The sequence below is a fragment of the Cyclospora cayetanensis genome, unplaced genomic scaffold, assembly GCF_002999335.1.
Source record: "Cyclospora cayetanensis isolate NF1_C8 unplaced genomic scaffold, CcayRef3 CcayRef3_contig_12, whole genome shotgun sequence".
NCBI classification, from domain to species: domain Eukaryota; phylum Apicomplexa; class Conoidasida; order Eucoccidiorida; family Eimeriidae; genus Cyclospora; species Cyclospora cayetanensis.
Window position 1 is genome coordinate 126,419 of NW_020312059.1, and position 22,203 is coordinate 148,621.

The 22,203-nt window shown below is 48.2% G+C and overlaps 4 protein-coding genes across 4 annotated transcripts; 2 read left to right on the forward strand and 2 right to left on the reverse strand.

The window, feature by feature from the left end:
* Positions 1–2,356: 2,356 nt before the first annotated feature.
* On the reverse strand, positions 2,357–7,676 carry LOC34618186. The gene is made up of 12 exons (XM_026336285.1): positions 7,316–7,676; positions 6,079–6,268; positions 5,833–5,931; positions 5,145–5,262; positions 4,881–4,931; positions 4,512–4,644; positions 4,227–4,275; positions 3,606–3,731; positions 3,197–3,246; positions 2,877–2,950; positions 2,648–2,736; positions 2,357–2,477 (listed from the first exon to the last, which is right to left on the reverse strand). The coding sequence occupies exons 1-12, from the start codon at positions 7,674–7,676 to the stop codon at positions 2,357–2,359; spliced, it is 1,461 nt and encodes a 486-aa protein (XP_026192070.1).
* Positions 7,677–9,160: 1,484 nt separating this feature from the next.
* Positions 9,161–11,882, forward strand: LOC113147068. Its single transcript, XM_026336286.1, has 7 exons — positions 9,161–9,319; positions 9,720–9,927; positions 10,008–10,141; positions 10,229–10,321; positions 10,404–10,607; positions 10,673–11,092; positions 11,772–11,882. The coding sequence occupies exons 1-7, from the start codon at positions 9,161–9,163 to the stop codon at positions 11,880–11,882; spliced, it is 1,329 nt and encodes a 442-aa protein (XP_026192071.1).
* Positions 11,883–11,969: 87 nt separating this feature from the next.
* LOC34618187 (glycine-rich protein 2) lies at positions 11,970–12,815 on the reverse strand. The gene is made up of 3 exons (XM_026336266.1): positions 12,747–12,815; positions 12,398–12,577; positions 11,970–12,260 (listed from the first exon to the last, which is right to left on the reverse strand). The coding sequence occupies exons 1-3, from the start codon at positions 12,792–12,794 to the stop codon at positions 11,970–11,972; spliced, it is 519 nt and encodes a 172-aa protein (XP_026192051.1). The 5' UTR covers positions 12,795–12,815.
* A 5,871-nt stretch (positions 12,816–18,686) lies between these two features.
* LOC34618188 (probable ATP-dependent RNA helicase ddx6) lies at positions 18,687–21,173 on the forward strand. The gene is made up of 5 exons (XM_026336270.1): positions 18,687–18,731; positions 18,966–19,200; positions 19,322–19,812; positions 20,097–20,446; positions 21,104–21,173. The coding sequence occupies exons 1-5, from the start codon at positions 18,717–18,719 to the stop codon at positions 21,171–21,173; spliced, it is 1,161 nt and encodes a 386-aa protein (XP_026192055.1). The 5' UTR covers positions 18,687–18,716.
* Positions 21,174–22,203: the final 1,030 nt, after the last annotated feature.

Below are 22,203 nucleotides of genomic sequence, written 5' to 3' on the forward strand. Positions count from 1 at the left end.
CAGTCTCAGCCACCCAAACGTCACAAAAATCCGAGGTTTCAGACAAGAGGTCTGTGCCGAAGGCGCATACAAGCTGAGGCAGATCCGCCGGAAACAGCATGCGCCTAGATTCCGTGCAACGTACAATTCCTAAGATTACCAGATTTCGACACGAGGTGTTGTTAGTAGGGAGGCAAGAGCGCGGGCTGGAAGACCATCCTTCGCTGCTGCTGCCGTGATATGTGGCATCAGTTGAAGACCAGTAAGATACACTTCTCCTTTGGGTAACCTCCAGATTGCAATGCGCTTGCGCAACTAAGAAGATCCTGTCCTAGAAGGAAGCGGATTCTGCTGCTGTGGCTCCTCTGTGGCAACTGCCGGACACTGGACCGGAAGCTTCCATGAACAACTGCCTAAAACACCAATTTGTGTGTTTTTCAGGCTGCAAAGATAATTAGCTCACATCAATCGCAAAAATTAGAATGTCTGGGGAAACAAACGACACACTTCTGTTACGCGATCGTACTGGAGCGCCGATGCGGTGTTTCCATGGACCCTATAGTCCCAAAAAGACACTACTTTGTCGAAACTGCAAAGAAAATAATATTCACATCATTTCTAGGTCTTTTTGGAAAGGTTTATGTGCTAGAGGTTTTTCTTGTCTTAATTTACACTTCAATTGTTGCTGCCTACTGGTGGCCGCGGTCTGGCGCGCGGCCCCACAGAAGTCTCTTGGCATCTTCACCCCATCCATTGGCCATTTCTAACACTCCACAGTGGTATTTATTTGACTGCGAAGCAGCTCTTGGGCTCTAGTGGAGCAATAGACACCCGGGAAGAGCAGCTCCTGCGTTTGGCCATTCAGCCGTACACAAATACCAAGTCATCACGGCGAACATATGTAGCCTGCTGCACAGATCTAAATAAATGCCTCATAAAGAAGCAACCATTTTTATCCAAGTTAAATGTTTGCCTTAGCAATAAAAATTGGGGGGATGCACGTTTGTTTAGCTAAGCCTGTGCTCCCGCAGCGCCTTGCGGATGCTGTGGCTGTAGCGGCCTAAAAAGACACCAAACAGTTTTAATTAGGTTGAATTCAGCTGGAATTTACAAAGGATTTGACTACTCGGTCTATCTGCTCGCATATTTCATGTATTTTAAAGTATTGCTAGCTCGAAACAAGGTACAGTGCTGCGTGCGTTTACGCCAAATGCCATATGGAACTATTCGTATAGACCAGGAGTGCTTGGCAACTTTCTCTCAAGTTTGCATTTGGTCTGGAGTTAGGTGGCCTCTACCCAAGACCGCGAATGGAGCCGTATAGTGATAGAGATTGGAGAAGCCACAGTTGCCCCTTTTCCTATATTCACAAACACAAGCTAACAATATGCCCCCATGAACCCCAGCCGGCTCTGTGAGGATTCAGAATGCGATATCATCATGGTTTTGGAGCAATCCCTAGTCCGGTACTTGCATTCGTTCCTCTCATGTCTAGATGTCCAGTTTGCTCGTTTCAGCAGCAGCCCACTCATGTGTTCTACAAGTACAACAGAACCCTTAGCTTACGTATACCTGCTAAGGCTGGTCAAGTCGTAACAGGAATATCTATGCCTTAAATATATACATCGCAAAGCACAAAGCGAACATTTTCTGAAAGGAACACTTTGTGTCGTCCATTCTCACATCTACGGCAGATGTCTATTTAGGGAAGCAGCAGAACCCCGCTGACCCCAAATGCGCAGTCTATACTGCTGGAGAGCATTCTATCTCCACTCAAGTAAGCTTGCTTGTACTATTGTTGGAAATTTCGAGTAGTAAACGTACCGATCCGGGATGCACAGCTCTTACACTGCTGCAGCTGTTGCGATAAGGGCGGTCCCTTAGCCGACTGCATCTCAAGGACTTCTAAATGCACCTTCTTCCCAATGCTATAGCGGCCTGTTCCGACAAGTCACCCTATCCAGGTGATGCAGTACGCTCGTCACACTGGTTCTAGCCCATAATTTTAAGCTCCTATCGTAAAGTCTAGTACTCTAACCTAAGCATCAGGGCCCTGGAGCCAATACGTGTCTGCACCGCTGGGCATCAGCGCTTGCACGCGCTTTCAGCAGGATGCCAATGAATTTGATGCAAAAGATGGAACCTCAGGGTAAGCCGAGCTTAGGGGGAAGAAAGTACAAGTATAATGGTAATGCCAAGCTACTGAATGCAGGTCATATGACCCCCACATTGAGTGGGTGGAGGTGGGTGGCATAATGCTCCGCCCTTCAGTGCCCTGTCCTCATGTAATAAATTTTTTTCGCAAGTAGAGAGGGTAAAGATGCAGCCTCCTGTAGGTTAAAGACTCTTAAGCTGAGCAAGATGTCTGAAGCCCTCGCTATTTCTTCTTGGCCAAGCGCATCGATAAAGGCTTTTGTGTCGTGAGGGATCTAATATATTTCAGCCCTCTGCAAAAAACAGAATTTCTGGACTTTGTCTGTCGCGTCATTCCCGGTGTTCTGCGCAGGCACAAACTCCAAAATTGCATTTACTAAATGCTAATTCGACAAGGTGAAAAATGGAAAGCAAATCACACCCCGTCACCAATGCGCAGCACACATCGCAGCCACCGCACCACCTTTCGAGTTTAACTGAAAGGCTGCTAGTTATTTCAATCTCGCTGACCAACCTGAAAACAGGGAAAGCTTTGTCTAGCATCCGTTCATAGGTGGCGCTGGGGGGCAGGTAGTTGTACACCTCAATGAGAGTGCTGATTGCCTGCGAGAAAGCATATAATTGTGCATTTCAATTCAATGGATTTTGGAGCGGAAGTAAACTCGGCTCGACGACTAAAAATTGTCTCCTTGATTGATGGTTTGATAAAATTGTTGCAATAGGATGCCGCTCTATTCACACACTTTTAATTTGTCCTTGAAATCCCAACCCTTCGAACGCTCCAAGACGCGAATTGCATGTGCCACTATCTCCCTGTCTGAGAGAATAAAAACATACAAATAAAGGAAATGCGAACGAAGGAAGTGAGTGATCTTGGACAGATCCAAGTCTAAGCTGCATTCCTGAGAATCTTTATGGATTTACTCAAAACAAAGAGTAAAGGGTGGATATTTGTAAGCATCAGCGTTGAGACGACTATAGTACATCGATAGAATGCAGTGCTAAAATGACATACAAATACACGTGCGCGAAATAAAGGCAAGGGAGGAATGGGTGGACTGACACTTTGGGTCTTTTGGTAGACTGTGTGCTACACGCTGCAAAGTCGGATACCTGAAGAATTACATAGGCAGCAGAAAGTAATCGAAGCTCTTGCCGCAAGCAAGGCTATGAAACCAGGAAACGTAGAGAGAAGGCAAAGAAACACACCAGATGCATAACAAATAAGGACAGGAATAGGATGAGTGGATGAACGATCAAAGATAGAGGAAGGAAAGTCTGTTCGAAAGGCAAAACAAGCTGCCGTTTTTCCTTTTAAAATCGATTTCTCCTCTGCGTATTTCTTTCTGAAAACAACAATTCCGCTGAACCTCTGCCACCCCTCTCCCTTCCAAACCTTTATAACAAAGACTCAAACATTCTTATTCCTAAATGGCAAGCCGAGAGAAAAGAGATTGATCTTCTTGTCTTACCTGATTGTTTTTAATTCCAGGTCAACACCGCTGTCCTCCCTTCCCATTGTAACAGACCCTACGGTCCCGGAAGGGACAGAGGACGCGAAACCAAAATGATTCCTAAACGGATGCGCTTTGCTAATTCTGAGGAGACACAAAAAGAATCTCAAACAAAGCACATGACTCGCCAAATGTGGCATCAGAGCGCCTTCGGAGAAAGAAGAAGAGTCATACGCAGGGACGCACACAACAGGAAGGACTCTCGAAAATCACGATACAAGACATCATGGACAGAAGCCATCCGAAGCGAGCGCAAGAATCAAGGCAGGAAACAACGCATGGGCAAGAAGCAGCGGACCACTGATGAAGCAACGGGAGGAACTCAGGTTGAAAATCAAACGAACAAACAAATGGCAAAGAAAGACACATGCAAGCTTGCGAACCAGGAGCGGCATCCAACACATTCATCGACTTGCTCTTGACTCATGAGTACCGTGGACGAAAATTCCAAATTTTAACTAAGCGCAACGAAGAAAGGAAATCGTGCACGCTAAGCAAACGATAGAGAGGGCAGAAGACAAGATGCCGTGTAGAGCCCCCTCATTGCCTTATCGTTGCCCATGAACACATGCGTCTTACTGGTCTGAGCGCTGGTTTTCCTCTAAATCTCCTAGAAGGGAATCTAAACCTGGGAAAATAAACAGGAATGGCGTGTTTCGCGAAGTGTGAACCATTGCAAAGCCACAAAAAGGGGAAAGAGCAAATCACGACAGAAAGACTTAATGTGCAGTTGTATTCATTCCTTGGTACAATTTTACTGGTCAAAATGTCATTCCAGATACCGCGAACCTTATATCTGGGTTGTTAGTGAAGACCATCTTAACACGAGTTTCCTCAAATCCCATGAGAAAATGATGCACGTACCCTTGTGCGCAGATCCCACAGCCTTAAAAAGAGCATCAACTTTTTGTTTGAGTCTGTTTCTCTTGTCGAAACTGAAGCTCCTTAGGCCATGGAAAGCCGCCAGCGGCTCAACCACCTCAGGAGGAAGATCCGCCTGCACACACGAAAGGTTTAGCAACCCTAGACCCCCCAACGCTGACTCCTACACGCTCAGCAAAAAATCTCGAATTTCGACAATTCACATTGAGCGTGAGTTTTAGGCCCCACGCAACGCCAATTCGGTTAGTTCAGGACTTGAATCCTTATACGAACATGAAAAAAGAGAAACACCCGTGGGCACGCTTGAAGAGCTGGGAATCGGGGAACAATTGCAAAACTGGTGGCACTCACGGAAAGCCTCAACTTTACAAGGTCAGGCCGTCTGTCTAGAAACGTATCAATCTGAAGAAAAAACTCGACAGAATACGACAATAAGGACGCTATACTTCGCCAGCTCTTGGCACAAAATTACTTGCTACTCAAAACATTCAGAAAACCGCAGACCCGACAGTCAGCACGGATGAAGCGAAAACGAGAGAGTTAGGAACACAAGGAGAGAGCAGCGTCAAACAGATACTGGCCGAGACAAGCAGATCACAACACATGACCCCTTACCACTGATTCATCTACAGCATTCCGCGTGCCTCTCTCCTCCAGTAAACGCTTGAGTGCTTGTCTCTTCAACATATAGGGATTTTCAAAGTCCGTAAATTCATTCACTAAGGTCGGACGACTGCAGAGAGAAGGACAGAGACAATGACAACGGCCAATCATTGACTCCAAAACCTTCATGATCAATCCCCATGTAGGCAGATGCACACTCAAATACAGCCCCTTGTCGACAAGTACGGACAGAGTAACACACACATCTGGCTTCTCCCATCAACCGATCTCCCAGGAGGTCGTAAGCCGCTAAAGGTGCAGGGGAGCACCACTATTGCAAAAGACCATTCATTACACAGGGAAAAGGAAGGAGGCAGGCAAGCAAGCAGGATGACAAAGAGGAAATGCCGCGTTTCCTTGCCTCTGGTCCATGAGGTCCAGGCGAATTGCTTGCTTCATAATATCAACGAAGCGGTCACTCAGAAAATCCTGCAACAGGGAGGAGGTAAACAGCAGCACAACTAAGTATTGTGTGCATAGGCTGACGGATCCTCATTTTTATTGGGTGGGCGAGAGACGCGTTGGGCTTAAAAGCGCGAGTCCTTCGGGTGTGCAGAACATCCTTGCTATTTTTGAAGTGGCGAGAGATGACGAAAAGGAGACTGCCCCCCTTGCGAAGTTGCGCACTCGAACTTCCCAGTGCGCTTGTAACTTGGCGCATATCTCCTGATACACCTCCGCCTTGTGGATATCTTCAATCAAACTTAGAGTCTGTGCCTCTTCAGTAAAATTAGCCGCCCTTCGCAAACACACCGAGATATTCATACCATCATGTCACAGCCGGCTCCGCCTGCTAGCTACCCTGCTTGTGTGCTCGTATACGAAACTCTGTCCCCTCACGCCTTAAACAGCCAAAACACACAAGCTAAAAGTCTTATATACTTACACTACGGGAGGGGCCTGCTCCTCGGCTTGCTGGACTCTCTTAACTTTCTGCTTGCGGCGTCTGAGGTGAGCAGGTTTGTATATCTCACGAAGTCTCAAAGACCTCTCCAGCTTTTCTTTTCTTTCCCTTTTTTCGCTTTCCCACGATTGCAAGTGGTCGTCCATCCCTTTAGCGCGGAAGCTGTGCCACTCTAATCCCTGAGAGAGAAGCGAAGACACAACTGCGTACGGAACGCAAGGGTCCCCCAGGTTTCAGGTTTACAAAATACTAAATACAGCACTACGCTTCCTGAGCTCGAGTAATGTGTCATCTTGTGTGTATATAATAAGGCGATTCACAAATGATGGGAGTGCCCTTAACCAGAACAGAGTGCCAAGAGTAGACAGAAAATAGCAAGTTGAAATCCGCGTGCACTCAACCCAGCAGATCTCCCCCCCCCTTCCTTCTGCCCTCCTTCGCAGTCTCTCGAGCCGTAAGTTCTACACAACTTCTAGTGACTCGTTTTCTGCATGTAGGTGCCCCCTCGCAAGGTACTGGTGCATAAAACCATTCCCGATAGGCCCTTTATTTTGTCGGGAAAAGTTGCGTGTGGGAGAAGCACAGACCTCAAGACTCTTCCCAGGCTTCTGTACACTTTACACGATCCATCGTGGCCTTGTTTGCCTCACCTGACTTTGGACAGATATTCTGTGTGCTTGAAGAAGTAGCCGGCGATCCTCCGGGCGCAGCATTCCGTATCGCCGCAGCAAACGGGAGACCAGCGAATTTTGTGCTGGATCCTTCACGCTATCTTCGCATCCTGCACACCGAGAACGGAAAAAGCGGTGTTATGCATGACTCTCTGAAATGGAGGTTACAAAGATCACTCCTGGACTTTTGAGCACTCTTGCTGTGCAGTGGAACTACAACAGCCACACACACTTTAGTAACCATTTGCAGCAATGCGCATAGGCATATTGAGTACATGTTGCACTTGGAAAAATGCACACAGTGCCTCTGGCACACGAGCACTCATATAAATCAAAGCTATCCTCTACGAGACCGGATGAGGGGCTGGTGGTGTAGGGGTATCACGTTCGCTGATGATGCCTGATTTCGGCATGCACCCTCCCTGTTACAGGGCGAATACAGCGGCTACCCAGTCAGTGAAGACTTATCAGTAGTCACCTCCTATTTGTTTAGAATACGCCTTCTCTGTCTATGTATGTTTCGTGCCATCCTTCCGAAGGGGGCTTACCCATATGATCGCTCCGTTGCGACGTTTCCTCTGTCTGCTTCCCCCTCTGCTCACTCGCACTTGCTGGCAGCCTCTCCGAGTCCCTGGTTGAAGAGGAGAGAGCTCGGTTTCGAGGCACGCAATTCAAAGAATTGAAAGTCAAGCACGCATAACCAGCCCGTATTCCCTGGCTGCCGCCGCAGCAGCTGCCCGACCCTCTAGGGGCCAGGCGTCTTAGAGAAGGGGCACTGCTACGCCATCGAAGAAGAGACAAAGCCAGCGCGGATGCCGAACGGGGAACGACAGAGTTGAGGCGCTGCAATGCTGGTGACGTGGCTGTTGCGCGGGGGACCCTAATATCAACATTACGAATTGCGGCCATCTTCCATTGCAGAGACAACCCTCCTCTTCATCAGCATTATACCACGTGCATCTCAAGAAAGCCCTTCGACTTCTTCACAACCTTTCAGTAACTTTTACTTTGCAAGTTCTCTCCGTTTCCTATAAAGAGGATACTTACAGAAAAGAGGGGCCCGCGGAGCACAGCATAATGACGCACACAGCATTGCGCAACCGAAACAATAGCTCCCAACAAAAAATCAAAGGAATAGAGATGTATTAGCCATGCTTGTATAAGGATTCATGATATTAGATCTGCTGTACTCAGCTCCTGTAAATGTGATACATTTTGCATGCGGCCACGATTCAGCGAGCCCCAGCTGCTTCGTCCTCTCAAAAAGCCTGCCTAAATATTAGGAGACTTGTCCATTTGAATGAGGGCCTCACTCAGATGTCTGATGAAATTAAAGTGGTTTTTGTGCTGAAAACACGCACAGTACACTGTATGCCGGGACCACATTAGTGAGTGGCATACTGTAAGAGCCGTAGGAGAATAGGTAAAATTGTACATGCAATAAAGATACTATATATATTTAGATGCTTGTGGTGATTTCCACCACAAGCCTTTGAAAAATGAAAGTTCTGAACCACTGAAATGTATGTACGCCTGCGCCTAAGCAAAGCTCGCCCTTTGGTCACTTATTGTGGAGTGTGTCTACCGGTACATAGCTTTCCCCTGTATTTCGCAAATTTATCGTTAAACAATGCAACAACGCATGCGATTTTTCGTGTTTCTCTATTGGCTGTGCCTGGTGCACCCGTTGGCCCTCTCAGGCAGCCGACTGGGGGTGCCTGAGTTTCCTCTTGAAAGTATACCGGGAGAGGAAAGTGGAAACAACATCCTTGACTCATTTAATAAGCTTCTGGAAGATGCACAAGATCCAAGAAATCTGTCAAATTTCTCGGACGAGCTTGCCGTCGCCGTGATGAGCGTATTGCACAATCTCTCACCGTCATGTGTGTCGGTTGTTTGAACCACGCTTCATGATATCTTTCGAATAATAGTCAAACGCTTTATCTCACTTCTTTTTGTTACAGTTGTGTGGCACAGAGTTGCTGCTGAAGTCGATGCTGCTTCACGCAACGAACAGCTTGAAAACCCTGATGCTGATCGATGCCCTTCACGCAATTACTCTCGAATGTGTAAGACTTTGGTCATCGGCAGGTACTCTTGCGCAAGCATGTTTATTGACTACAACCTTTTCTTTTGTAATAGGTCCTGCTGGATGGCATGAACTCGGAGACGGGAAGACTTGTAGGGCAAGTTCGATGGTCATATGCCATTTTGCATGGGATGACTGAAATCTGTTCATGCAGGCTCCACGTGAATACAAGGGTGTGGTTGGTTTTTTGAGCGTGGCCATTTCACTCTCTTCCATAGCTATAATCAGGAAACTGTGAGCGGACAGCTGATTTCTCCGGTACGTGAATGCGAACTGCACCACAGTCTTGTTGCGATGCAGCAGAATGATCCCAGATGCCACACCCCTGTCAAAGGAGAGCTTTGCTCGGCGCTGTGACGTTTCCTGTGAGTTCCGTGCAAGAGCTTGTATGCCAACTTACGTGGAGATGGTATTGATCGGGTGCAATAGGGCCATGCCGCACTTCGTGCGACGAGGATTACAGGTAATATAGCTTGTCTTCCGCTCAGAGTACTGTTTAGAACCTTTATAATTGAAAATTTATGGCTGGTATAAGTATGCCTTGTCCTGACAACTGGTCCAATGATAAAGGCCTATGCAAGGCGCCTTCTACCTACCGCGGAAAGTACGTCCAGCTTCCGTTTTTATGGCTCGTAACTGCTGATATGATGAGAATATGATGCACGCTTTCAGTTGTGTTCTTCAGAAACGGTTTTACGACTTTGATGAAGCATCCAAGGCTCGTTGGTTAGTGTACACTTAAATTATCTTCCTCATTATGTGAAGCATCATTCTTTCTTCACAATTGATTGTAGGGCTAAGGTGTGTCGATGGATTGCTCTCACTAAAAGCTATACTTGGTCATTCCTTAATGTGGAAAGGAGTGCAATGTGAGGTGGCCATGTAAAGGGTATGACGCCGACTTTCTGACCAGTGCATGCCCCCTAATGTGGACATTAAGCGGTAACGAACTGAAACTTTCTTGCTCCAGTGTTCATGAAAAGCTAACATGCACCGGTATTGCAGTTGACGGAAAAGCATGTGAAGCCCCGCCGACTTATTCTGGACCCTGCGATGCAATTCTGCGCATTGGTAAGGTCCCTCAGCTTCGGATAGTTGATGGGAGGAACAAACAAATGAGGACATTTGTAAATGTGGAAACATGATATCAGGCGAAGCGTCAAATGCAGAAAAGGCTCGGCTTGCCGCCGCATGTGAACTGGAATGGCCAGTTAACTTTGTATCCCATTATGCTTTCAACGAACCTTGTCCTTTGGGGTGGACTCTTGTAACTTCTCCTAATCAGGTGATGCAATCCTCTTTTGCAGTAGAATACGACCTATGAATATATATATATATACATGTATATACAATACTTGTTATCTCCGCGCAGAATGTAGAATGCCACGCGCCGGATGAATATTTTGGACACTGCTCAAAAGTGCATAACTTTTCCATGTTCACCAATGAAGAGAAATACGAATTTGTGAGTGGTTATTACAACCTGGCCCTGTGATACTTTGATGTCTGTATCTCATGATGCCCATGCGGTATTGGCTTTACAATAGATGATGAAGTGTTCAGCAACTTGGCCAATGAAAGACATCACCGAGCGAAATTATGAGGCTGCATGTCCCTCTCTTTGGCATCTTGAGTCCCAGGAAACAGGAATATGCACTGCGCCGTCGACGTATACCGGCCCGTGCCAAACGCGTGTCGATTTCCGGAGCTTCGACGCGGATATAAAACGAGCTTTCGAGGGACGGTGCAGAGTATGCCCTATTGAGAACAAAGTCCCCAAGTTTGAGTATAAAGGGCCCACATCAATGATTTGCAGGCATTTTTCCCTATTTCGGCATTCGCTACGCTCCCGAAACTCCAGCCAGTTCTTAAGGCGCTGAACCCAGATGCACAAGGGCCTATCGGGCCTGCAGAAACTAAGTATCATGGACAGGTTGTGGACGCGAACGGCACTGTCTACTTGCAATCAAAAGGCAGCACCACGTCGAACGCCGGCGCGCCGCAAGCCCCCCCGAAGACTCCCGACCTTACGGCATCCCGTGCAGCCGCAACAGCTAGCCACATAAATAAACTACGAGCACTGAAGGAGGCGGCTACGGACCAGCACTTGCAATCCATTATAATGGTACGCCTCTTCTCAGAGATAAACCGTACTGCACCTATTAACTTGGGCGTAGGACACTATTCAAGAAGTGTCAGCCCATGGCGGCTCGACCGAACTCTAGCGCCGGTAGAAGTAACGTGCGCCCCCCTACATATACCGCCGCGCTGCCCATTAGGCGAACTAGACTACTACTGCGAGCGCAGCAACTACACCTACACCCGGCATCGGAATGGGTTAATTCACGGCCAACAGTCGTCTGTAAATCCCCAAATGAGCTAGCACACAACTCTGTCGCTGCCCATCAGTCTTGAAAGCGAAGCATCCGCACACCCTAGATGTCCGGAATCAGCAAGCACAGTAATAACTACAACGCAATCTCAACTGTCGGCGCGGGTTAGGTGTTCCCTAGACAGATTTCCTCGGCGGGCACCACCGAGCTTCGCATAATCGAATATATATACTATGATATGCTATATGGATCAAGGGAACATTGGGACGACGAAAAAAAGCTGCTGCTCGATATTTTACGCTGATGAACAGCGTGATCCAAGGCAGAGATACACCACATGCCCATATGAGATTGCCGACACTGCAATCCCGCTATGATGCGAGACGGTCCGTCTGTATTAGCAACTATCCCTCTTGTCAATCCTTCGTAATGTCCAATGATACATTTCGCTTCCAATTCAAATAGATGGGATAACCCGGCACCTGACAGAACTCTTCAAGTGGCGTTAACAGATTTGCGATGCGCTTGTGATAAGAACAAACATAAGCTCACATCCCCGAGTATATAGGTGAGCGCTTTCAGAAAGCAGGAAGACTCCAAGACGAAGCATCGGTGCACGGGGTAGCAAAGAGACGCAAAACCAGTAAAACACAAACCAGCAAAACTGCGGCTGCCGATACTGGTGTGTTGTAAATCTACCAATAAGAAGCAAAACCTCAATGATACCATTCAGGAAATAAGCGGAATCACGGAACTCCTGCCCAACTTGGCACATCTGAATTATGAGTAGTTATTGTAGCCACCGCCTCCATACCCACCGCCTCCGTAGCCGCCCCCACCTCGGCTGCCGCTGTCATAACCTGAACGGCCACCCCCGCCACTGCCGCCGTAGCCTCCGCCATAATTTCCTCCCCCTCCTCCGGAGTTGTAGCCCCCAGCGGATCCATAGCCGCCGCCACCGTAGCCGCCACCACCACCTCCGTAGCCGCCACCGCCATAACCACCACCATAACCTCGTCCCCCACGTCCGCCACCACCGCCATAAGAAGGAGACATTCTTCTAGTGTCGCCCTGCATACAGGCAGTCAAAGAAGGAAAACGCTGGACGTCGGCGTTGCTTTTGATACAAGACATATCCAAAAAGAGACAGTGAGAAGACCAGCAATCGAGGAAAAATGCACATGCAGGCACTAGTGTGTGCCGTCTACCTTCACGGGAGCGCCTCCAGGTCCTGTCACGCGGACGGCCTTCTTGCGCCCATCTTCTCCTGCTTGAACTTGGAACTCGACCTCTTCCCCCTCGGAGAGGTTTCTAAAGCCGTCCGCCTTTATCTCTGTCTGGTGGACGAAGAGATCCGTCCCATCGTCAGCCGTAATGAACCCAAAGCCCTAAACACGAATAACAAATAACAAGTACAATCGAGCACGATACTCTGCTTATCAAAAACCAGAGACTGCAGTTTTGTGGGCTACGGTACTGCACTGTATAATGGTCCACAAAGTGCTCATCTCTTATCGCACGCATATTTGGGAGTGGCGTTAAAAACTGGCTGCGAACCTTCTTCGAGTCAAACCATTTGCAGGTTCCCCTCTGAATATCACTCATTTTCGTGTAGCAGGCTTCACAAGAGTTCCTTATTCCTACAAGAAAACCGACACTGACAGCCCAACAAACGAGGAACAAGGGGCAAAAACGAAAGAAGCGCGGTAGGGTAGCAGCGGCGGATTCTAGAATTAATTCCCCTATATTATGACAGCTCCTTCATGGAATATTGCAAATAGGAACAGAAGAATAACGAGCAGGGCCTGCAGCCAAAAGACGCAGGGGGGTCTACAAAATGTGGAACATCGCATTGCTGTAGGGCGTGGCGGGGGCGGGCAGAGCCCCGTAGAATATGCCATCGGGTCCGTCTCTGGCACTTACCTTACGCCTAACGATGAGACAAACAAGATATCCCGACAAAGTATAATTCTGTCTGGAAGAACCAACAATCCTGAAGAAGAGGAGGGGTGAGTGACAGCAAGCGTGCACTGCAGGCATGCGGCTGCCTGAACCCGCAGCTCAGCGCCCTCTGATCTACGCAAAGCTCACATTCCACTCTGCCTTGTACCTCCTCCTAAGCAGCCTCTCATCTTACCTCCTCCTTTATGCCTTCAATATTAATAGCGTACTATATATGTCACAAGGGAGGTACATAATCCAACCAAAAGGCCGAAGAAAAAGATAGTTGTAGAAATCAACAAGGCACCGGACACAAGAGTTTCCGGTTGAGCCCTAGATGATGTATGTGAGAAATATTTGTTATACGGTGCAGCTGCAGACTGGAAAACAATGGGAGTGCCCATAATAATCCCGACATAGAAGACTTGAGCGGAATATGCCCCCCATCTAACGTTTTCCTCTTTCTACATCGAGTTCTGATCGAAAAATTCTGGGGAGAAGGCGTGAGTGCTTTGATTTTCCTGTGGCCCGGACGCCGAGGAGCCTCCGTTGTGGAGGCCTTCAAGTACATCCAACATAGACCGGGTCTTGGCTTAAGCCTGTGGTTTTCATGTAGCACCACACAGAGTCTTCAAGGGCACAGACGAGGGTCTGACGTGTGCCACACAGTAGGGGATTCGACCTCAACGACTGTGGGTTCCCGATCCCGTGCAGGAACTGCTTAATACCTTGAACATATGTTCAAATCTTATGACAATACTTTAAGCTCATTTGTCGTTTCCCAGCTCCTGCTTTCTTCCTTTTAGCTCTCGTCTTAAGGCCTCCAAAGGGAGACCCCGTAACCCGAAACGCATCGTCAGCTAAAATTACCGAGTAACCTTGAAAAGGAACTCCGTCCTCTCCCTGTCACCATCTCTCAAGAGTCCGGCATGGGTGAAGAGGCATTTCTAGGGTCCGCGTCTCTGTAAGCGCTATGAAACTCTATCGAGGGAACTAGCAGACTGAGCCACACTTATACAACATCTACTCTACTAGGTATACTTGTCCGAGAAGACCTAAACGATCAACTACTTGTTTTGTCCATTCTCACATCTCGTTGCAAAGTTCGTTAGCTCGATGCAGTATTACGAAGTGTGCTAATGCAATGGATGTGATGGGCAAGTAGTCCCAAATGCCCCAAGTGCATAGAGGATGTACCTACGTAAGCGCTAGCTGTGCCTCTCCTTTCATGTCAGAAATCGGAGTGCCGCGTGTGGGGAAAAGGTGCAAGCTCTTTTGAGGATAATATGGTGAGACTTTCTTTCGTTTGCATTGAGACCGGAGTGCAGTCTCTCCTACGGGGACCTTGAGTGAAGTGTTACATTTTGTAGCACCGCACGGTTTGATGGCGCTGTTCTCCTGTTCACCCGCCAACTGTAGGTGCAGTGGGATATCAGGTTCCCTACGATGTGTCTGGTTCGACTAAAATAAATCGACGATCCAACAATTGGCATTTTGTGGCAAAGGTGTGAGAGAAAAGTTCTCAGGCGATGAAAGCTGATGGTGTCACAGAGCCTGCTGGGGCGGCAGACATCGGCTTGTAAGGCTGTGTAAGTTCAGCGTAAGAAAAGCATGATTCACTGGCTGGCGAAGCGCCTATGGATACGTCAATGAGGATCTGCCAACCATAAAAGTATGGCGGCCGTAAAGATGGGCAAGTACTTGAAGATTTTATCACTTGGTTGGAGGTGTATCTTGCCATGTAGTATCGCCAGATGAAATAAAACCAGGCTCATGGCACGTTCACTGAAGGCAGATAAACCCCCGTGGTGGCTCCATTCATGCACATGAAGTTGTGTTGTTTGCAAGGATTACTACAAGTCAAGCCTTCATGCATACCCTAACTCATCAGTTTACGCCAAGATAAGCTCAACGGCAAGATTTGAAATCATTCAGCAAGCTGAAGCAAGGAAATCTGTCAGTGGACCGGTATAGCGGGAAATGTGAAACTTAGCTTCCCCTTAGCCACAAATTAAACAATTCGTCGCTTTATTGGTAACTCGTCAGGGTTATCCGAAGTGCCACGTCAGGTGGTTAAAAGACGGGCTTCGACTCAGCTGTATGTCAACCTACCGGTGGGGAATCTACTGGCGATAGAATCGGGTTTTAGGAGCAAATGAACGCAGCTTTCGTGCATTTGGTTTAAGACCATTAGCCAGTGGGAGTTGAGACCCTTAGAAAGGAGAGGTTGATTAAGCTGGCCCTTGCATACGGCCTACGGTGAACGAGAGAAGCAAGCCAGATGAAACCGTGCTCCTAGGCAGCCTTAGAGTCCCCCCGAATGCATGTCTCTGTTGTAGGAAATTGTGTCGTGTACTTCGAAACTGCAAGCACATGCAAAAGCCAAAGAGATTGAATAGCATGACTAGACCTATCGGAATAGGCTGCTTGGCGAGGCAAGAATGCACCTCAGGGAACGACGAGCCCCCCACGCAGGCTGCAGTGCTGTCAAAGGGGGCACAGAGAATCCAACCGCGATTGGGGACCCACCACAGGTCTGTTTAGGGTTGATACATGCTCACAGCTATAACTGATGGCTACTGGTGGTACGTGCTACTGAGTGTGAAGTGCATCTCTGGTCCGAAAAGACGCCGGACAAGAGAGCTTTGCGTGTTCAGTTGTTAGCGCAGTCCCTGAGACCAAGTCTTGTTGACTGCAGCCCAACGCAAGCTGTAGCAAGGCTACGACTGCTGAATGATATTTCAAATTGGAATTGGGTCCTATTTTCATGGTCCGTGACTTCTGTGTGGGACCCGTGCATAGCTGCGTCATCCTGAGTATGCCATGGGTGAACCAACGGAAAGCGTGCATGCGGCCACAGCTGCACACTTGTGAGGCCGACGTGCTACGAATCAATAGGAACGACCAGCTACTGGAATCCTGAACAGCTGTTACATTATGTATGGTAAGCAAGGTGGAGTCAATGCCTCAACCATGCTAGGTAGGGTCTTCATGGGGGCTTAGCAGCGCGGTAAGAGAAGAGGGTTCTGCGCATGCATCCCATCTAGCTGGCTTTAGAGCTGGCTCTGTATTAAGATATTTACTTGAACACTCAGCCAAGGAATTGCAGGAATGAGCAAAGTTTAAGCATGAGGTCGGGGATGTGCTCAATCGACTGGAGCATCTTCTGAAAGCTTCACTCACCATGATAGCAAGCACAAAACAACCCATCACACTCGCATTCACAAACTCGATTATGTCTTTATGCCGTATTGTGGACTTTTCAACATTTCGGCTGATTCCTAGGAAGTCATCCACATAGACAGCAATTCATTTCTCCTTGAGGGCTCACAAAGGTTACGATCAACTTGGCGTCGCGGCAAAGTTGGGCCATTACTAGCTCCAAACGGCACAGAGATATAGTCTATACAGCAAGCCCTGTACAACAAACCAAACAAAATGTCATTATGTGGTCCTGAAAAGAGCTCCTGCCTTTCCCCACATGTGGCCCTCAGAGTTTCTGACATGAAAGGAGAGGAACAGCTAAGGCGCACGCAGCTGCAGCCTCAAAGCACTTGGAGCATTTGGAGCCAGTTGCCCATCGTACCCATTGCTCATGCGCGGTACTTTGCGAAGAATGCGATGTGCGAGCAGACAAACAGTTAATCAATCCTTAAGCTCTTCTTGGCCAAACATACCTAGTGGAGTATATGTTAAATTATGGCCTACCCCGCTTGAAGCCCCTTGATGGAGCGTTACGCTAGGCTTCTATGATTGCCGCCCATTCTGTACCGGGAGAAGTGACTGAGCGCTAAAGAAGTAAAGTGTTTCACTAGTAAACAACGAGTTGGTCAGCTTGTTAGCCAACATGCGCCGTAGGAATGCAGGGGGTTTTCCTGGTAGTGGCAGCGGGAATCACGAAGGTGAAATTGATGGGGTACGCCATTTAAAGATTAGTCTCATTGGGCTCTTTGTGGTCAGATTGTACATTGAGACGTGTGCACTACAAACTGATCCCCCAAAATACATGTGAGCAAATCCGTCAACTTGCTTCACGTTCCAGTTGCTGCTTCCCGTTCAACGCAAACACGAGACAGGAGTGGCTCAGAGAAGCATATGAAAGAATTGAGTTCGCAGTGGGTTTGAAATACAGCAGTAATGAAGAAGACTAATTATCAGCCAAGACATCGAAGCATGGGAGTTGAGCAGGTCACAACTCAGCCAGTTCATGCTGTAAAATTGCCACCGTTTGCAGCTGCTGCCAGCCAGGGCACGATAAGGTGTCCGGTTAGTCATAAGAAGTAGAAGAGGCTGTGTAGATTGTCAGCGAGCTCGCCTTTTAAATTTGTTCCCATGTCTTCATTTAATGCTGAGAGAGACCAGGAAAAGGGCTTGCGCGGCTGCCGTCCGAGCCAGAGGGCAACAACCAAAGCTCAACAGTTGGCGCAACTTTGCTGCCATTCCGGGCATACTCTGCACATTCCTGCGTTTTAATTCAAGTATAAATCCATCGGGTGATAAAGTAAGTCGTTGTATTTATAGCGGAACACCAGCATCAGAGCGTGCTAGAGGCCTCCTTGATTCAGGGTGGGGCCGGACTGAACGAATAGTTGCTACCTAAGGTTGTGGCAGCTACTGCCCATTGCATCTCTGCTGCTGGAGCTCGCGCGAATCTCCATTGTATTTTTCCAACAGCTGAGTTAGGCAAGCCATACGGGGGCTGTTGTGCAACCACAAATAGACGGACTGCTCGTCTTCGCTCTGGACGTGGGGGTACTCAGCATGCACAGCGACTGTGTACGTACATCTATTTGAACCGAACTGCCTAGTTACTTATTGAAATGGCTGAGAATGGGTGTGCTGGGGGCAGGAGGTGGCCCACCTCTTTCCTATACCTCCGGCGGTTGCTCAGAGGGGCTGCTTTTGGCAACGGGGGGGGGGAAGACTCCAGAAAAAAAGCAGCCACTAGGCTAACAAAGAGGTTCTACGGCCAGCTGACTCCAACGATGGGGGTCTAGTCGGCTGTGAGGGTGCATTCTGTCCAGCTGGTTGATCGAATTTGTCGTTAGGGAGGGTTGCTGCTGCATTTTGAAGGAACGGTGTTCTGCGTTGCGTCTGGAGAGACTCCGTGATCAGGCCGACCTGCTTAATCTTTGTGATGTGTGTCTTTTAGGCTCTGGGTCGTGTTTTTGTGCGGAGACTCGCGCGAGGATTTCTGTGACAGACGGCTTGCATTCGCACGCCACACTGGCATTGCATGGACATTGGCGCATGCACCGCCGGCTGAATTAGGATTGCACCTTTTTTTTGTATTTGCAGGGTGCGTAGCACACTGCCGTTGTAGTGCCTAGCCGTTGGAGAACGATGCTATATGGCATCCCTGTAGACACACCCCAGCAGTGACAGCGACACACAACAGTCTTGTTGTCCGGATGGAAGAAGTGTTCTGTTCTTCGTAAAGGTCGCCCAGAGATTATCAACAACACTACAGAGCAGATGCAGCCTCAGGCCCCTTTTGCAAGGCCTTCCCCCTCACAAGCCCAGCCTAATGGGGCGTTGGGTGGCACCGGCCAGAAAGATGGGGGCCCTAGGCCAGTGCGACAAAACATGTTCCGCACGGCGGTGAGTTATTGATGGATATAGAAACTCTTGGATGTTTCCTGAGTGTTTCTCGAGGGAGTCGTATTCCCAGCACGTGTTTAGCGACACAACTGTTCCTGGTGGTGTGGCCATTCCATCTTGCATAAGGGGCTGTCTACAAACGACCTCTGGTGAGTCCTGGTTCGAGGACGAAAGAAGAAGCCACTGGTCAGTGTTGTGGTACTTAGGGGGTTCTTTCTTTATGGCTTGTCTTAGGATGTGACTCAAACCAAGGGCAACGAGTTTGAGGACTATTTCCTGAAGCGCGATCTGCTGAAGGGAATATTTGAAAAGGGGTTTGAAAAGCCATCGCCGATTCAGGAGGAAGCGATTCCTGTGGCGCTCTCTGGCCGAAACATTCTGGCACGAGCTAAAAATGGAACGGGGAAGACTGCCGCTTTTGCAATCCCTGTGCTTGAGAAATGCCAAATAAACAAACGAGCAATCCAGGGTAAGCGCGGTGATTTGTGTGCACATGGGGCGAATACGTAGCTACAGCGAAGGGTGGTGTTCGTGGTTTGTGGTGTAGGTTCCAATGCAGCACGTTGTACTGATTTGTGCATTTCCGTCAGGGTTGATCCTTGTCCCCACCCGCGAACTTGCTCTTCAGACGAGCGCTGTGGTAAAGGAACTTGGCAAATACTTGAACGTGCAGTGCATGGTTTCGACTGGTGGCACCAGCTTGAGAGACGACATTATGCGTTTGCACAGCACAGTTCATGTACTGGTGGGCACTCCAGGGAGGATCCTCGATCTGGCCAACAAGGACGTGGCGGATTTGCGGCAGTGCCATATCGTTGTTTTGGACGAGGCGGACAAACTACTTTCCCCCGAGTTTCAGCCGATTGTGGAGAAACTGATCGAGTTTATTCCCATGCAGAGACAGATTCTGATGTTCTCTGCAACCTTCCCTGTGACAGTGAAGGACTTCAAGTGTAAATACCTTGCAGATGCTCATGAAATAAATCTCATGGAGGAGCTCACCCTCAAGGGTGTCACCCAGTATTACGCTTTCGTGGAGGAGCGCCAGAAAGTTCATTGTCTGAATACACTTTTTGCAAAGGCAAGTCCCTGCAGCTGGCGCGTGCATCTTTTTGTGTTAAATGCATTCTTTTGGGCTCCTTTGCTATGACATTGTTGAGTTTCCACGTTCTGTTTCTCTTAGGTTTCATGCGAACTCAACGTTATTTTAGCGTGTTTGGATGTGTTTAGCCGTTATGTTATTTTGGCATAGTTTGTTTACAACAGATCGATTCGGAAAGAGCAAAGCAAGAACTTCAGTGGGCTTCCGCCCTGTTTCTTTTTTGTAGTCTTGCTCTGTTTTACTTCTGTTCCTGTGCGTTTCAGCTTCAGATAAACCAGGCGATCATTTTCTGCAACAGTGTGACTCGCGTTGAGTTGTTAGCAAAGAAGATCACCGAATTGGGTTTTACGTGTTTCTACATTCATGCACGAATGCTACAGTCTCATCGCAACAGAGTGTTTCATGATTTCAGGAACGGCGCATGCCGCTGCCTGGTGTCTTCAGACTTGTTTACCAGAGGCATTGATATTCAGTCTGTTAATGTTGTAATTAATTTTGATTTTCCTCAAAACTCGGAAACATACTTGCACAGAATAGGAAGGTCTGGTCGGTTTGGACACCTGGGATTGGCGGTGAACCTCGTGACGTATGACGACCGATTCAATCTCCACAGGTTAGCCTTTCATCGTGCGTAAACGCATTCATAATGGCGGCATCTCTCGTCACTTTTTCGCTCCTGTGAGCGCACGTAATGTTTCGTGCATCGCGTCTTAACATAAAAGGAAGTCGTAAATTTGAGAATTGTGGACTGGAAGTGGCAGCTCCTGCTGCTCGCGCTAAGAGTACTGAGCTAGTTGCAAGAACACGCATCATATGCTTGGTCGTCTTGGATTAGTGTGCGCGCCTTGGCGTGAACAAAGTAATAAAAAATCATCATGTAAAATTTTTTTTTAGTTGCAGCGGGTTCCTTGTGCCGCTTGAGGGGAGCATGGCGCTTGTGCTCGTCTTTACATTAAAACCCATGTGCATCGTCGTGCCAGTGTAAATATCATTCATGCCCTCTTCCTGTGAAGCAGATGTCGCTTGGAGTTGGCATGTGTAGCACCTGGTGCAACCACTCGTTGCTTTTGTGATGTCTCCCGCTTGTCCATTTGATTGGATGCGACATCCTTCGCTCAGTAGAAACAGATGGTTTATGTCCCATACAAATTGGGATAACCCCCGTGGTCATGATGCCTGCAATCTGAAACGTGTAGTGCCTTTTAAGATCCTGTTTGTTCTGTAGCGTGGTTAAGAAATTTCTCGATTTCCGAGTGGCCTTGTCTTTCAGGATCGAGCACGAGCTGGGGACTGAAATCAAGCCCATACCCAGTCACATCGACCCCGAGACATACACATAGGAAGGAGGGAGCTGTTGCGTGGGAAGGCGAAGGAGATGGAGGGGATCAATGAGTTATTAAGTATCTGGGCTCAGGTGCAGACTTGATGCTGTTCCGGTGACTCATGGATTAGGGAGGAGGTATAGACCAACTGCGCCGGTGCACGCTTGATCTCCGATTGCAGCCCTGCGGTTTGAAACACTTATCACTGCCATGTGCCACTATCTGCTAGGCTAAGCCATGCTGGGTTCTGCCAAGCCGGCTTAGTAACCAGGAGAAGTCAATTCTTTCGGGGCATTCCGGCGGGGGAGGGTCTACCCAAATAGAGGCCGTGTCTATATATACATTGGCTGTTTCATCTACCAGCCTCTAGATATTTTAGCAAAATCCTTTTAATTACCTCCTTTGCAGCCCCTTTTGGTGGGTAGTGAGACTGCTATTAGCTAGGCATTTGGTGCTGGATTTGTCTAATCTCACTCAGTGACTGTTGTCCATTTTAATTTTAGCCCCTCCCTAACCCATACAACTTACATGGCACACGCGAGCAGTAGATACAATTGACTGTTGAACGAATCTCATGGGAATGGCACATTTAGTCAGCAATGTAAACTAACAACGTGTAGAGCTGAAGATCGGGTATGCCATTATCCAAGCTTCATATTCAAGGTTGTTCATGACTCTAAAACCGAGGGAAGACCCATTGTTCCAACCTTGTGACTTCCTTCTATCTTAGCAACGCTATTATATGTCCGCTCTACTTTAGGTACGTGCCTCCAACGCGCAGAGACTGGAAAAGCCTGCGTAGTTGGTCTTGTATATCCCACAGCTATGCTGAATATGTAGCGTGTATATAGTGGCAGCTTGAATCTTCATTACGTTTCTAGGGGCACTCATGTGTAGTGGTATACAAAAATACTACCACTGTTGTGTATCATGCGCGATTTCATCTCCTTACTACTGCCTTGATGTGTGTTTTTGGGCCTCGAAGCCCAATGATGCTAGATGATGTTAAAAGCGCGCATTTCGCCACAACTGTGATTTGATCAGTTCT